We start from the raw sequence: 15,858 nt of genomic DNA on the forward strand, positions 1-15,858 counted from the left end.
AGTGCTGCTCCCCGTTCCCCCCTCAGAAAGAGCTGGCAGAGAGCAAGCACCAGTATAGCATCGACGAGCTGAAGCACCGAGAGAACCTGATTCAGGCCCGGCTGGACGATGAGCTGGCCCGGCAGGTGGAGCTGGAGAAGCACAAGGTACTCTGCTGGGGGGAGGGGGGACTGCCACCTGCCTCCTGTCTCCTGCCTCCCTCTGCCCTGGCTCCAGGATGCTGGCCACGGCTCATGGGCCTGATGTGATGAACGTCTGCAGGGCCCAGGCCCCAGAAACCTGTCTTGACAGAGAATGTATGCCGGGCTGCCTCTCCTCGCTCCCATGGAGAGTGTCTGTCATCCACAGGCCAGTGCCCTGTCCCTGCCTTGCTCTGCTTGCCACCTGCCCCTGGAGCCAGCTCCAGCTCGACCTGGACTCCACCTGCCTTGTCTCCTCACTGGCGGCCCAGGTTCCGGCCTGAGGGCTGGGGAAAGGAGCTGATAGACCAGTTCATTTTCTTAAACCCATTGGGTAGTTCCCTGGTAGCCAGGAAGGTTTGAGTCCTTCCTCAGCACAGCCCCAGGCCCGTTCCTCCAGGCATACTGAGCCATGTGCCACCTTCAGTTGATGCCTCAGGACTTTTGCACGTGCTAGCCTCTGGTCCAGCATGCCCTTCCCTGCCTTTGATGGCTGAAGCCCCAGGGGAGATCCCCTCCTCCACTCTCCACACAGCATCCAGTGACCCTGGGGACCAGGGCGGGGCCTGGCCCACTAAGCCCTCGCCAGGGCCTATAAGATGAGTTTGAGTCCTCCAAGCCCTCTGTATTTCTGACCATAGGCCGCGTTCGTAGAGCACCTGAATGGCTCCTTCCTGTTTGACAGCATGTACACCGAGGACGTAGAAGGCAACAAGCTGGCCTACCTGCCTGGCGTTGGTGAGCTCCTGCAGGGATATCCTTCCAAGTTCATGGCCGCCGCCTCTGACAGAACCTGGGCCCCACGCCGCCAACCGGCAAGGGGCAGGTCCCCTTCTGCTCAGCCTGGGGGAAGGACTGTCTAGATTTCGGGGGACACACTGAGTCTCTGACTGGCATGGCACAGGGTCTGCTGTGCTCCGCAAGCCAGGTTGTCCAAGAGGGAAAATTGAAGAGCGTGTCTGTGGCTCTACAGGACCTGTATTTAGTTGCTTCTGCTGTGTGCTTTGCATACCGAGTTTATAATTTCCCAGCTGCCCACTGGATGGGTCCTTTGATGAATCCCATTTTATAGTCGGGGAAGCTAGACTTGGAAAGGGTGATTTGTCCAAGGTCATGCAGTTAGAAGCTGGGATTCACGCCCTTGTCAATGGGGCTAAGAGCCTGCACCATTTCCATGCACACAAGTGTGTGTGGAGCCCAGAGAATGTGACTGGCACTTGTCATCATGGCTATGAGCAAGATAATGGCACCATCCCTGGGTAGAAAGAAACTCTCTCTTAAAAACCCAGCATTTTAGAAAGGGTGAGGCTAAGCAGAAGGTGACAGATGGTTTCCCAGCTGGGCTGTACCGTCCATCAGCTGGGTGAGCTGGGCCAGCTGGGCTCCCATCTGGGCTGTTGAGCCTGCCTGACCTCTGACCTCAAGGGCTCTATGCTGCAGGTGAGGACGCTGAGGCCCGGGGCCAGGTGAAGCGGCTGGCCAGGGAGAAGCAGCAGCAGAGCTGGGCCTTGAACCTGGATCTCTCTGCTTCAAGCCTGTAGTTCCCTGACCTCTGCAGGCTTCCTCAGCCCGCCTGCAGCAGGTGAGCACAAAGATAGGCCTCCAACAAAGCTGCCCCTGGAGAACACACCAGAAGACAGAGCTACACACCACTCAGCTCCCTGGCTGGGGCTGGCTCCCCCTGGGCTCCTGGCCCTTTGAGGTCCCCCTCTCTTCTGCTCTGTAGTTCCCCACCCCCCATCCCATGGCCCCTGCTTCCTTTCCTGAGGCCAGTCCCATTCCTGAATCCTTCAGGTTGGAGACAGAAATGCCCCAGCACCACAGTAGACTCCGAATGTCAACTCCCACCTCCGTGCCAGGGGCTACCACCACCTCCATCTTACACCCCGCCAGCAGCCTTGCCCCCAAGACAACCAGCCACTCTCCTTAGCAGCCACTCACCTATAAGGACAAATTCGTCATCATCTGCCTGAACATTTTTGAATATGGCCTGAAACAGCAGGAGAAGCGGAAATTGGAGCTTGACACCTTCAATGAGTGTGTCAAGGAGGCCATCCAAGAAAACCAGGAGCAGGGCAAACACAGGATTGCCGAGTTCGAGGAGAAGCACTTGCTGGTAGGCTCTGCCCCGCCCTGTCCTCTCCCTGCCTTCTGCTCCAGATGCTGACCCCACCCCTCGGCCTGGCCCCACTGCTGGGGATACACACCGTCTACCTCTGACGACCCCTATAACTCATGGTCATTGTCCCCATTTGCCAGCAGTCACACAACTCAGTGGCAGAGGCAGGTTTGGCCTTCCACTGGCACCACCAGCCACAGCTCCATCAGCACGCCAGGGCTGAGCCCCGGGTGAGGCCTGTGGGCCTCCACCTAAAACACACCTGGGGTTCAAGGTAGAGTCCTCATTACTGTTAATAATGGTATTATTGTTGCCACTCCTGTTACAATGACAATACGACTGCTCTTTTGTTCATTCATTCATTTAGCAGACATTTTCTGAGCCCCATCCCAGTGCCTAGTCCTGGGAAGCTGGCCCCTTCTGGGCATGGTTCCTGCCCTTAGCAAGCTCCCAGCTGGCACAGGGTGCAGACCCAGGCCCTCCCCACTGTAGCAGGGAGCTGGTAGGCTTGATCAGGCTGAGGCTCACAGGACAAAGAGAAATGGGCCAGGGATGGTGGAGGAAGGGCATTCCAGCTGAGGAAGCAGGCCCAGGTGTTTTGGACCTGCTGATCCCAGGCCACTTGGCCGAGCCCAAGCATCAGCCATGTGTGCTTGGTGGGACATGTTTCTTTTAGTCAGTATTGGAATTATTTTAGAGAGCGAGCGAGCACACACAAGTGTGTGTGGGGTGGAGGGGCGGAAGGAGAGGGAGGGAGAGAAGCTTAAGTAGTCTTCACGCCCACCAGTGCAGAGCCCCACTCTGGGTTCAATCTCACCTGAGATCATAACCTGAGCAGAAGTCGAATCAGACACTTAAACCAACTGAGCCACCCAGGCACCCCTAGTTAGCATTATTTTTATTTATTTATTTTTATTTTAGAAGATTTATTTATTTCCCTGAGAGAGCGTGTGTGCACAAGCACAAGCAGGGGAGCAGCAGGCAGAGGGAGAGGGACAAGCAGACTCCCCTCTGAGCTGGGAACCCAATGTGGGGCTTGATGTCAGGACCCCAGGATCATGACCCAAGCCAAAGGCAGCCGGTTAACCAACTGAACCACCCAGGCACCCCTAGTTAGCATTATTTTTAAAGACCAATTCTTGTTCTATTTTTTTTTTAATGTATTTATTTGACAGAGAGAGAGATCACAAGTAGGCAGAGAGGCAGGCAGAGAGAGAGAGAAGGAAGCAGGCTCCCCTCTGAGCAGAGAGCCCGATGCAGGGCTTGATTCCAGGATCCCGAGATCATGACCTGAGCTGAAGGCAGAGGCTTAAACCACTGAGCCACCCAGGCGCCCCCCAATTCTTGTTCTAAATCACAGATCTTCCCGAGTCTCTAAAAGTTATGGACATTCCTTTTCCTTTGAAAACTGAGCATGCAGGGATGCCTGGGTGGCTCAGTTGGTTAAGCGGCTGACTTTGGCTCAGGTCAGGATATGTCCTGGGATGGAGCCCTGCATCAGGCTCCCTGCTCAATGGGGAGTCTGCTTCTCCCTTTTCCTCTGCCCTCTCATGCTCTCTCTTGCTCACTCTCTCTCTCTCTAAATAAGTTTTTAAAAAATTATTAAAGGGGCGCCTGGGTGGCTCAGTGGGTTAAGCCTCTGCCTTCAGCTCAAGTCATGATCTTAGGGTCCTGGGATCAAGCCCCGCATCGGGCTCCCTGCTCACCAGGAAGCCTGCTTCCTCCTCTCTCTCTCTCTCTCTCTCTGCCTCCCCTCTGCCTACTTGTGATCTCTGTCTGTCAAATAAATAAATAAAACCTTTTAAAAATTATTTTTAGGGGCGCCTGGGTGGCTCAGTGGGTTAAGCCGCTGCCTTCGGCTCAGGTCATGATCCCGGGGTCCTGGGATCGAGTCCCACATCAGGCTCTCTGCTCAGCGGGGAGCCTGCTTCCTCCTCTCTCTCTCTCTGCCTGCCTCTCTGCCTACTTGTGATCTCTCTCTGTCAAATAAATAAATAAAATCTTTAAAAAAATTATTTTAAAAAAATTGTCCCCACACACCAAGTCTGTGAGCAGTTGCCTGCAGCGTCAGGGGCTTGAAGGAACCCAGGAAGCCACTCCTGGTTGGGAACTCTTAAAGTCAAGCAAAACCCCCTGATAAGGTACGTTCAGATATAAGGGGGCTGGCGATGGGCTCCCGAATGCTTGCCCGCCCTCCTCACCTCCTTGCTCTACAGTCCATGTTCTTGTATGGTTGGCCTCGCCAATAACCTCACATTCCATGTGATTTAAGCCTCGAGACCCTCCTCCTCAGTTTATGGGGAGGGTGTTACTGCGTTCAACCCCAAGTACAAGCCTGGCAGCAGAGGAACACATTTGGCTCACATGTGTGTTTTGTTTGGCCTGCAGAGGGTTTTAAAACGTTTTGAACATTCTGCTGACATTCCAAACGGGAAGATTTCACAGAAAAATTGTGGTTGCCAGCTTCTCTGGAGACAGTTGTCAGCAGGGCCTCAGTGGCTGTTGTCCCCTCTGGACAAGCCACATTTCCAGGCCCCCCTGTCCCTGTCCTGCACATCCTCCCTGACATTTCTCTGGTCCCCCAAAGCCACTGGATTTGGGAGGTCTGGATGCCAGCAAGCTGGCTCCTCTGGAAGCCCCAGGCCTGGGCCGCCCTCTCCTGTGGAAGACGACATGGGCCAGGCTACTTTGAGTGCTCCTGCTGGCGCTAAGCCTGACTCCCTGGCGTCCAGGGTGGGGGTCTTCCGAGCATGCCAGCTCCTCCTGCTTCTAAGGCACGGGTCCCCACGGCCCCCATCATGGCAACACCATCAAAGTCCGCCTGGGATGGGCAAACTACCTTCAGCACTCCTTTCCTAGAACCGAGAGCAGTGGTGTCATGCAGCCTGCACACCAGACTCTTCAGGGACGCGACAAGGGGCAGATGTCCCCACCCAGCAATGGGATTTTCCCGAGCTCCCCAGGTTCCTCCCATGCTCAGCCCAAGCTGAGCCCCCTTGCTAGCTTAGAAGCTCACCGGACTCCTTGAGCCTGAGACCCCGGCCTGGGAGTTTCCTCACAGGACCTCTCTGAGCTTGTTCTGTCCTCCCTTCACCCACCCCCCACAAGCCCAGGGCTCTCCCAGTGCCCAGTGGGGCATACCTTGGGGTCAGCGGGCGGGTGGACAGAGTGCTCATGTGGCCCCCTCGCTGGTGACCCTCTGCTAGCCCCCATTTCCTCATTAGAGAAATAGGGGTAACTGCCTCCTGGAACTATGGTGGGGAGACCAGCGGGGAGCAGAGTCAGGACGGAACTGTGACCAGCACTCAGGGCAGTCGAGAGTCAGGACACACAGGACATTCGCAGTTCGGACGGGCGCAGAATGATTGCTATAGACGGGCGAGTACCGTCCGTTGGCCTCCAGTTGCTGTGTGCGCATGCGTGCGGGTGCATCTGTGCACCGCGCAGAATGGAAGTGTAGCATGCGCTGTGTTCTGCACTTTATGCACTGTTCTGGCTCTTAGAGATCCTTCCAAAACTTGAGTTGTTTCCTTTTTTTTAATAGTTGTAAAATCTCTCATTGCATGGATGAGCCATGATTTATTAAGCCAGCCCCTATTGACGGACAGTTCATTTTTTTCCGATCTTTTCCCGCCAGTGTAGCAGTGAGTAAATCGGTGCAGGTTTCATCTGTAGGACGAGGTCCTGGAAGTAGAACTGTGCGTGGCTAACTCTGCTGGTTTTGGCTCAGGTGCGCTCCACGGAGGCTGTACCTAGCCTGCCTGCTCCTTGTCAGACCGGTGTTCCCAGGCTTCTTGTCTTTTGCCAATCTGGCACACTTGGGGTGTGTTTTTTTCTCTTAAGTGAGGGTAAACATTGCATGTTTCATAACAATTTGTACTTCTTATTCTGTGAACTCTTTGTTCTTACAATAAGCCCTAACTCATTTTTTCTATTTTGTTTTTTGTCTATATATCCCTTTTTTTAAAAAAAATTAATCATTACTTTATAGGAACTCTTTATAGACTGAGAAGTTAGCCCTGGGTCAGTGCAATGACTTGCAAATATATTTCCCACTTTGTGGTTCATCTTGTCATTTTTCTGTCTGTGGTGCTTTTGCCATTCAGAATTTCCTTTTTTTAAAAAAAATACTTTATTTATTTATTTGACAGAGAAAGAGAACACACGTAGGCACAGAGAGGGGCAGGGGAAGCAGGCTCCCCGCTGAGCAGAGAGCCCGATGCGGGGCTCAATCCCAGGACCCTGAGATCATGACCTGAGCCGAAGGCAGAGGCTTAACCCACTGTGGCACCCCTGCCATTCAGAATTTCTAAAATGTTCATGTAGTATAACATATCAAGTTTGTTTTTCTGGTTATACTTAAAAGGGACTTTTCCACTCTGAAATTATTTATGAAAACACACCCATGTTTCCTTCTAGGACTTTTATGGCTTTTCTTTATACATTTAGATCTTCACTCTGAGGGCAATTTGTTTTTATGTAAGTTTCAGGGTAGGGATTGAATCTGATTTTTCTCCATACAGGGTAGCCATTATTATAAATATCATTCATCACATTGAATTGTGCCAAGCTCCTCTTTCTTCCTTTCCAACTAATACCATATAGCAACAGAAACAAGTTGACGATGCTTCTGGTGGCCAAGTCCCCAGGACGTTTGTTAGTGATTGGCTGGAATTCAGTGCCAGGCTTGAAACACAGGGTGCTTTCCAGCCCGTGAGCATTCTCTCATTCCAAACAGTCCAGCTCTGGGGTGCTCTGTGGGCCCAACTGGTTTCCTAAGGACTGGACCTTTTTCCAGTGTGTCTCCCTACCTCTGCCTGCTGTAGACCTTTTATTGGAGACTCTGTTCGCCAAGCCCCTGCTATGAGTCAAGAGCTCACATATACTACCTAATCCCCAGGACTTTGTGACTCACACAATTCTCACCCCCTTTACATGAGGAAACCAAAGCTTCAAGAACGAAGGGGGCACACTAGAGGTCACACTGCTAATAAGTGACCCAGACAGGACTCAAGTTCAGGTTCACTTGATTCTGAAGCCATTGCTCCTTCTACCTAGCCCAGCCATCTCTAGTGAAAACCAGAACTAATGTGGATTGAGCCCTCACTAACCAGTGCTAGCATCTGCTTTAACTACCTCCAGGTAAAGGGAGTTTAAGTAGCTTCCACAAGCCCACGAAGCTGACAAGTGACTCGCTGACACTTGAACTCGGACAGTCCAAACCCAGGGTCTAAGTTCTTAGCCACAAAGCCAACCGTTGCCTGTCATTAACTAATTACACGGCGTCATGGATTCCTAAAGCATAGGCTTTTGTTTCTAGAGTCTAAATGCCATTCGAGAGGAGTCCGACCTGACCAATATCGAGGTGAGGATAGTGGAATACGGCGAGGACATCACAGAGCTGTTCAACGTGCTCATGACGCTGGAGATGCAGTTGGTAGAGCAGCTGGAGGTGAGGCCAGGCCCCCGGGAAACAGAACACAGTAATTCAGCTGCAAAACGGCACTCGAGCCAGAGCCTTCCTGGGGCCTGCCTTTGCTGGAAACGCCCATGTGACTGAGTACGGCTGACTAAAGCCTTCTTCGCTCATCAGGCCTGTGTTTGCTTTAATATATTTCAGTCATTCAGACATAAGTGATTCTTGTGCCGCATGAGAGGTTAGCTCATTCCTCAGGAATGTACCCTTATCCTGGAAGAATCCAGAGCCTCAGCGGGGAGAGGGTTTTTTTTTATTAGACTCAAGCAGCTGTCTGGGTGCTTGAAAAACAAAGTGTGCCCCCCCTCCCTGCACTAGGATGGAACAAAGCCTCCTCCGCATTGCGGCCTGCGTTTGCCGCATTTCAGGGTTGGGCGATGAGCCTGCAATTCAATACTAAGTTGGGGAAGCCCAGCGCACCGCTCTCTAGAATTTCTTACAGCCCCGGTGACTCGTGTGTTCACAAAGCAGGCGAGGCTGGGAGTCTGAAGGGCTGTGATGAATCGAACCTCATTGGAGGCTGCTGTGGCTGGGCCAAGAGATAGCGCCTAATCAATCCCTCACATGTCAAGTGACAGCTCAGACATGGATAGATCTCCCCATCACAGCACATGGCAGATGCTGGCTCCCTGCTGGCGAAGGCTTGAGCACAGCAGAAGGCCACTCAAGGAGCATTGGGGAGGCTCAGGCAGCAGCTCCCCACCTCTCCCTGCGGGGACAGCCCCTTTCTGACACCCATAAGTTCCCCGGAACCTGTGCGTGCACGCTCGGGCATACTGGTATCACCAGCAGCCCGGAAGCTATCAGGTGCACTCGTGCTTTTCAACGACTCAATGTTTATTCATTACGACCGTGTTTACACACATTGCGAAAATGTGCAGCTCGGCCTGGAGACAGTCCTCAGACTCGGGTAGATTCCCGGTGCCCTCGGCACCCCTGCAGCCCCCGGGGAGTCTGTAGTCGATCTGGGGCATGACCCGTCCTGGGGGTGTGGTCACAGGAGAGCAGGCCTTACCATCACATCTCCCATGGTTCTCTCACTCAAGTCCCATTTAGGCCCTGGGTTTCCAGCTCAGTGCTGGGATGCATCAATGAGGGGGTGCATCGTGGGGAGGTAGAAGCCAGACACGCAGCTGCATGCTTCTGGTGAGAGGTCAGGGGTCACGGCCAGCATTACTGAGGCACCTTGCAAGGCATTTCATGTGAAGTAACTCCTTTAAATTTCAACACAATTCCACAAGACAGGTATTACAAAGAAAACCCATTTCATAGATGAGGATGTTGAGGCCCCAGGAAGTTAGACACAGTGCTGGAGCTGGAATAGTGACCCAAGCAGCAGTTTGGCTCTTAGCGACTTTCTCCCCTATCTCTATGGAGGTGATGGAAAGATGCCACCGAGAGGACCAAAGGAAGGGGGTTAGCTCCATGTGTGTATGTGAGGGTTGTGGGAGGGAAAGACCAGGATGAGCACTCCTGACAGAGGGACCAGCACGTGCAAAGACCTGAAGAAAGCTTTGCATTAAACTTTCAGGGGATGGTGAGTAAGCTGAAGTGGCTGGAGAGGAACACAGCTGTGAGAAAGAGGTCAGGAGAGGGGCCCAGTTTGTAGACCTCTACCTGGGAAGGTCAAGGTAGTTGGTCTTTACCCTGAAGGTCTGGGATTGGAGGAGTCACCTGCTAAGTTTTACAGATCAGCCTTTTGCTCTGATGCCAGGTCAGTCGAGTTCATGTCTAAATATTCATGTTAACTGTGTTCTCTGTCATTTCCAGGAGACCATAAACATGTTTGAAAGGAACATCATGGACTTGGTGGCACTCTTTATTGAAAATGTCCAGAGCCTATATCCTTTCCTAGATGACCCCCGTGGGGAGGTGCTCCTGGCCCCCATCAGTGCTCCTCCTGCCTCCAGGGGAACCAGAGGAGGGGCACTTGCATTTTTTTTTTTCAAAGATTTTATTCATTTATTTCAGAGAGAGAGCAGGAGCAGGGTGAGGAAGGACCAGAGGGAGAAGAAGCAGACTCCCCGCTGAGCAGGGAACATGACACGGGGCTCTGTCCCAGGAATCATGGAATCATGACCTGAGTCACCCAGGCTCGCTGGCGCTGGTATTTTTAACAAAAGGCAGAGAAGAGTACAGCTCTTTCATGAACTAAGCAAGATGCAAGTAAGTGTAGTCCCCTTCTAGATGGCCACCTTTGGGTCACACCTACCCCTCCCACTGCCACCAGTGCCCTAAATAGGTTGGCAGAGATAGTGAAAAGTCAGCATTTTATAATCGTATTTCACTCTTTACCAGAAATACCCGAGCCCCAGTTTCATGTACAGAAAGATCTCTGCTTGCATCAGGGTGCCATCAAGCCCACCACAGGATAACATTTAGTGGGACTCTCCACCTTTGAGATTAGAGGAATGTAAAACCTCCCATTTTTCACCAAGGAAGAAGCTTGACTTCAAAAGATGGAGATTTTGGGCACCTGGGTGGCTTAGTGGGTTAAAGTCTCTGCTTTAGGCTCAGGTCATGATCCCAGGGTCCTGGGATCGAACCCCACTTTGGGCTCTCTGCTCAGCAGGGAGTCTGCTTCCTCTTCTCTCTCTCTGTCTGCCTCTCTGCTTGTGATCTCTGTCTGTCAAATAAATAAATAAAATCTTAACAACAACAACAACAACAACAAAGATGGAGATTTGGCAACCACTTGGAATGTTAAAGAATGTTCTGCAGGGTCTGAGGGAATTTCCCTGACCCTCAGAACAATGGTGCCTTGTTAGAGTAAAGGTTTGGATGCCTAGCCGAGTGGCTGCATGGGGCCTGGTTTGCAGTAGAAGCCCTGGCATATTTGTTCTCAGATGAGTGATGTTCACAGGGGGACCGCACCCCAGAATCCCTGCCTGCCTCCTGTGTTGTGAGTACACACGCCCCGGGAGTGGGGCCACACCCACGTTGCAGACACTGACAAATCCTTTATAATGAGATTGTCAGGTTAAATGTCAGGATTAGGAGCCAGTGTTTGGGGCATGACCAACCCTTCTGCTACCTGAATTCAGGGCACTGCCATGGGGAATGATGGGCTGCACAAACTGCTGTGCCCTACCCCAGAAGTAACCTCCTGGTTCTGCCTTCCTGGGCCTATAGTCCTGCAAGGAGACAGAAGTTAGGGAGGCAGGAAGTAAGCAGAGGCTGGGGGCCCGGAAGCCTCCCTGAGGGCCCCTGAGTGTGGGCCAGAAGTACAAGGCAGAAAAGTGGGGAGGACATTCCAGGCAGAAGAGGCAGCCTGTGCAAAGGCCCTGAGGCTCTGAGAGAGATTCAGTTCCAAGAGAGGCGGCGACAGAGAGTGGGAAGCTCCTGAAGAGCCATGAGCATGGGAAGGATGAGGTCCTCTAGCTACATGGTTAAGAGCTCACTGGCTGCTGTGGGGGAAAAGGGCTAGAATGGGGAGACCAGGATTTGGCTTGCCCCATCCAGTCCAGAGGTGGTGGGAGGGAGAGATGGGGAAGATAGAGGAGTTCTGAGGGGACCCAGCACCAAGAGGCAGTAGTGATGACTGCATGAGTGTATGTGTGTTCTATGTTTGTTTTGGCACGGGGATTTCATGCATGTGTAGGACTGGCTGTGAAGGTGGTGAAGAACCGGCACCTCCATGGGTGCCCTTCCGCCTGGCAAAGTCTGTTCTTGTCTGGAGGAAATGGCCCAGCCCTCTGCGGGTCTGCAGAGGTGCCTGGCCTGCTCCGCCCCCCGGCCTTTGCTTAACTTGACTGCACGATGGCCCAGTGCCGGGACCTGGAGAACCACCACCACGAGAAGCTCCTGGAGATCTCCATCAATACTCTGGAGAAGATCCTAAAGGGCGAGCTGGACGAAGACCTGCCGGATGACTTGCGCGCAGTGAGCACTGTGGGCGGGGTCGTGGGCACGGCGGGCGAGGCTCGGGTCTGGCGGGCGGGGCCGAGGGCAGTGGGTGGGGTTGAGTGCGAGGCGGGCCCAACTCCAGTATGGTCCGCTCGGGAGCCAGACCCGCAAACACAGCGCCGACCCCTTGCCGTCTGTGGCTCCCTAAGCCTTCAATCCTGCTAGAGCCTGTTTCCTCACCTGGAAAAGGGACCATAACGATAACTTTTTAGGGTGGTTGGCCGATAAGTAGGCCAGCAAATAAAACACTTGGTGGGCACTCAGTGCAGAGCAGCTAGAGAGGAGCTCATGATAATTAAATGCTTTCAACTTGCCAACAAGTTGGTTTCCAGAAGGTCATTTCTGGGGGGCTTCTGGAAGTTTCTGAGAGAGGCAGTTGCAGCTAGAGGTAAAGTTCTGAGGTTTCACAGGCAGGTCTTCCTCACCCTTGCGTCTGGTGGGCCACACTACTAGGTGTTGGAAGGCCCAGGCACCATCTCTGAGCTGCTTTCTGCCGCCTGTCCAGTGATGGGCAGTCCCGCATCAGCCTTTAGCCTGAGCACCTGAGCTCACCCGGGAGGCTGTCCGGGTCTTCTGTGTTGGGGTCCAGTGGCTGCTCTGTGTTACATCTCTGGGAGGGACGCAGACAAGATCCTTGTCGGGAGCCTGCTTTCTTTCCTTCATCATTCATCTCACTCCCCGTTTCTCAGCTTCTCTCACCTCCATGTTAGTTTCCTACAGGCTGTTCTCCACACAGCAGCCAGAGATCCTTAGAAAACCCAAACCTCACCATTCTGTGCTTGTGCACAGCATATGGTAATGGCCTCCCATGAGCCTTGGAACAAGCACTTCACTTTACCGTAGTCCACCAGACCCTCGTGCCTGGCCTGCCTGCCTCAGCCCCCTCGCCCCTCGCCCAGCCTCAGAGCCATTCTGCAAGCTCCCAGGCTTGCTCCCTTCATTCGATAGTCCACCCTGCAGACATGCCCTTCCCTCAGGCCTCCGGGTGTCTGGCTTGTCCTCATTCAGCTCTCTGATCCAACGGCAGCTCCTCGGAGAGGCCCTCTTGCATGGCTTTCCTGGAAAGCCACTCACTGTCTATCACACACTCCGTTTATTGCTGTCACAGCCCTTATCACGGGTTCAGGCTATAATGTGTGGGTGTGTGGATTTGCTTATGTGACTATTCACTGTGAATCCAGACTCACAGGGAAGGCAGGAATGGACTCTTCACCACGATGTCCCTTGCGCCACACAGCCACAGCCCAGTAGAAGTGCCCTGAGTTCTTGAAGCCGTGCTTTGTCAGATGCTGGCTAAGTTCCATGGAAGGGACCAGCAGTCTGACTCCCACAGCTTTGGGGGTTGGGGAAGGCTGAGATAGACGCTTGGGGCAGCAGCATGCAGGCAGGCCTGCCATGTTGCTGGCCCTCCCTCCCTAAACCCCTGCCATATGCTGCTGCTGACCAGACCCAAGGAGATGTCACTTCCCCTGAGCCCTAAAATAAGGCCTCCCACAAGAGCCCACTCTGTTATCCCCCAGGGGGTACCACTGAGGGTCACAGAGCTCCCTCACCACACGCCTCCCAGGTGCGTGACACTCAGTGGGCACAGGACTGAAAGATCCCTTCCTAATAACTGCGATACAGAAAAATACGGGCCCCGAAACTCAGCGGTAGACAAGCAAGCTGGACTGGTGCTTCCAGTGGCCAGCCCTCTCTCCTGCCAGGATGACTCTGCCTGGTGCCATGTGACACCTGTTCCTGTGGTTCCAGGAATGCTCGGTACATGCCGACTAAGTGGGGGCTGGCCACGGTGGCCGGTGACACGGAGCTCCGCTCACTGTCGGGGTACAGAAGCCTGAGGCTCACCTAGGATCTTCTTTATGTCCCCAAAGAACCCTACAAAAGTGGCATTGTTATCATTCACAGTTTATGGATGGGAAAATTGGGTAAGACTGCGACTCAGCTCAGTTTGGTAAGCCGCAAAAAGTGACCGCGCTTGGGAGGACCAGAGTCTGGAATCAACTCCAGCCTGAGATGGTAGACACTCCCTGTGGATTACCTACAGGCTGGCATTCTGGGTTTGCCAGTAGCCCCAGGCACTAGGGTAAATGGGGCTCTGCCTTGGGCTTGCCAACAGGACTGGTGTCGAGTGCCATCGTTGAAGCCTCACGGGGTGGGCGGTAGAGTCTCCTGGACGCCTGCCCTCTGCTCTGTCTTTTGGGGAATGCCTGCAGTCGCATCGAGAGACAGCCCCAGGACCTTGATACTGTGGCTTAGGTCTCCTTAGCTAGTATTTTTTTTTTTTTTTTGAGTAGGCTCCATGCCCAGCGTGGAGCCCAACACAGGACTTGAACTCGAGACCCAAGCTGAACTCAAGAGTCAGACTCTTAACCAACAGAGCCACCCAGAGGCCCTGGGTTCTCCTTATATTTAAGCAACAAAATGGTTCATGTTGCTCTCAGTGGAGGAAAGGATGCCCTGACTGTAAGAAGTAATTTTAACAACAAAGAGCTGGCATTTCCTGAGGGCCTCCAGAGGGCCAGCCGTCTGAGAAACACCAGACACGTATTTGTTCTTTTAATTTTCACATCCACGCAGTAAAATCCTACCATCATGGTCCCCTTTTACAGATGAGAAACCTGAGGCACAGAGACGAGGGTAACCCGAAAAAAGACACACAGCGTGTAAGTGGCAGAGCTGTGACTGAACAAAGGCAGTTTGACTCAGAGCCTGTGGCAAGACAGGGATGTCCAGATGCGTGAATAGGGCCCCCAGTGAAGGAAAAAACCGGGTTTCTCTTATCTAATCATCAAGGAGATCGTGATAAAAACGTCTCAAAGAGGAGACTGTTTATCTCTTTAAAACTCCTCTCATTCCGTCGAGTGATTGTGATCTGCTCTCGTCACTGTTCTGGCCAAAGCTGTCTTTTGAAGTCCTTGGGTGCTTTGGAAGGAAAAGCAGAAGGCAGGTGCTCAAGGAGGAAGCTGGGAGCTGCCAGGGAGGGAGGGGACGGGAGCGGCGCTGGCAGCCACAGCCATAAGTGGCAAGGTCACTGTGCCGGCCAGCATGCCACCAGTCCCCTCCACTGTGTCCAAGGGCAGTGAGCCTGGTGCTGTGACGAGCCGCTGCCACATGCAGAGGGCCAAGGAGGTCAGACTTGCTCCCAGGATGCTCTGAGCATCCACGTGAGCATCCAGCAGCAGTGGCAGGGCCCCCGCTCAGCCCCAGGCCACAGAGAGAACCTGTGATTCCCCAGACACTGTGCTCAAATGACAAAAGTCGTGTCTCCCCCCTCCACCTGCAAGAAGTTGCTTTGAAACAAATGTGTCTTAAGGGGTGTGTCTTCACCTCCAAGCCTGAAGCTCGGGGGCAGGCAGGTTGTACACACCTTAGAGCCCTTCCCAGAGTCTGGCCTGGCCCCTCTCGCACACAGGAAGATCTCCATGACTTCTCGCCATTTCTCCCACGCTGTGCTACCATCAGCTGCGTCAGCCAGCCTGCCTTCCCTGCAAGGGGTTCTGTGGAAACCCATCACCCCGCATGGTACTCACAGCCATTTCTCTGAAAAGAAGGCTGTGGCCACAGAAACTGGCAAATAAAGAGAGAGAAAGTTAAAAGAGTTTCTACTTTCCAGAGCCTTCTCTGGTTTGTGGCCTGTAAAATTCAAAAGGGGCTTAGGCTTTCCCAAATGTATTTGGCCCAAAGAAAACATTTTTGGTTTTTTTTTTGCAGAAATACTAGTATCTCAAGATCGCACAGAACATATTTTGGAGACTATTAAGTGAATCACTACTATATTAAAGGAAAACACCAAGTATTTATCTACAGTCCTCTCAACAACAGAGAACAGTCACGTCCTTTGCCTTTCCTCGAAAGCATAAGCACACTTGCTAAGTGCTCCGGCAGCCTTGCCCTGCTCTGGGAAATGATTCCACTTGATTTCCAACTGTCCCAGCTACCCGACAGCCATAGTATGGACAACTAGAACCAGCCCGCCAGGCCTGGTAGATGGTGGGCATTCTCAGCAACTTTTTACAAGGCAAAAAAGGTCAGGAACAAGAAGGCAGGAGACCCCAAGTATAATCCGAGCGCAAGTGGGTTAATGTGAGGGGCGATGGAGAGACAAGGTGGGGCGAGCAGCCACGGATTCACAGGGCCTTCTGTCCTCAGAGGAGCCCCGAGACCCTCAGCCAGCC

General features: G+C 53.0%; 1 protein-coding gene across 1 annotated transcript in view; it reads left to right on the plus strand.

The window, feature by feature from the left end:
* DRC3 (dynein regulatory complex subunit 3) overlaps nucleotides 1-15,858 on the plus strand; it is a 31,496-nt gene that overhangs the window by 14,482 nt on the left and 1,156 nt on the right. Inside the window, exons 6-11 of the mRNA XM_044249310.1 lie at nucleotides 27-146; nucleotides 821-933; nucleotides 2,121-2,295; nucleotides 7,619-7,750; nucleotides 9,545-9,615; nucleotides 11,533-11,656. Of these exons, the coding sequence (XP_044105245.1) occupies nucleotides 27-146; nucleotides 821-933; nucleotides 2,121-2,295; nucleotides 7,619-7,750; nucleotides 9,545-9,615; nucleotides 11,533-11,656 (735 nt within the window). The remainder of the gene's footprint in view (nucleotides 1-26; nucleotides 147-820; nucleotides 934-2,120; nucleotides 2,296-7,618; nucleotides 7,751-9,544; nucleotides 9,616-11,532; nucleotides 11,657-15,858) is intronic.

Source organism: Neovison vison, chromosome 5 (assembly GCF_020171115.1).
Source record: "Neovison vison isolate M4711 chromosome 5, ASM_NN_V1, whole genome shotgun sequence".
NCBI classification, from domain to species: domain Eukaryota; kingdom Metazoa; phylum Chordata; class Mammalia; order Carnivora; family Mustelidae; genus Neogale; species Neogale vison.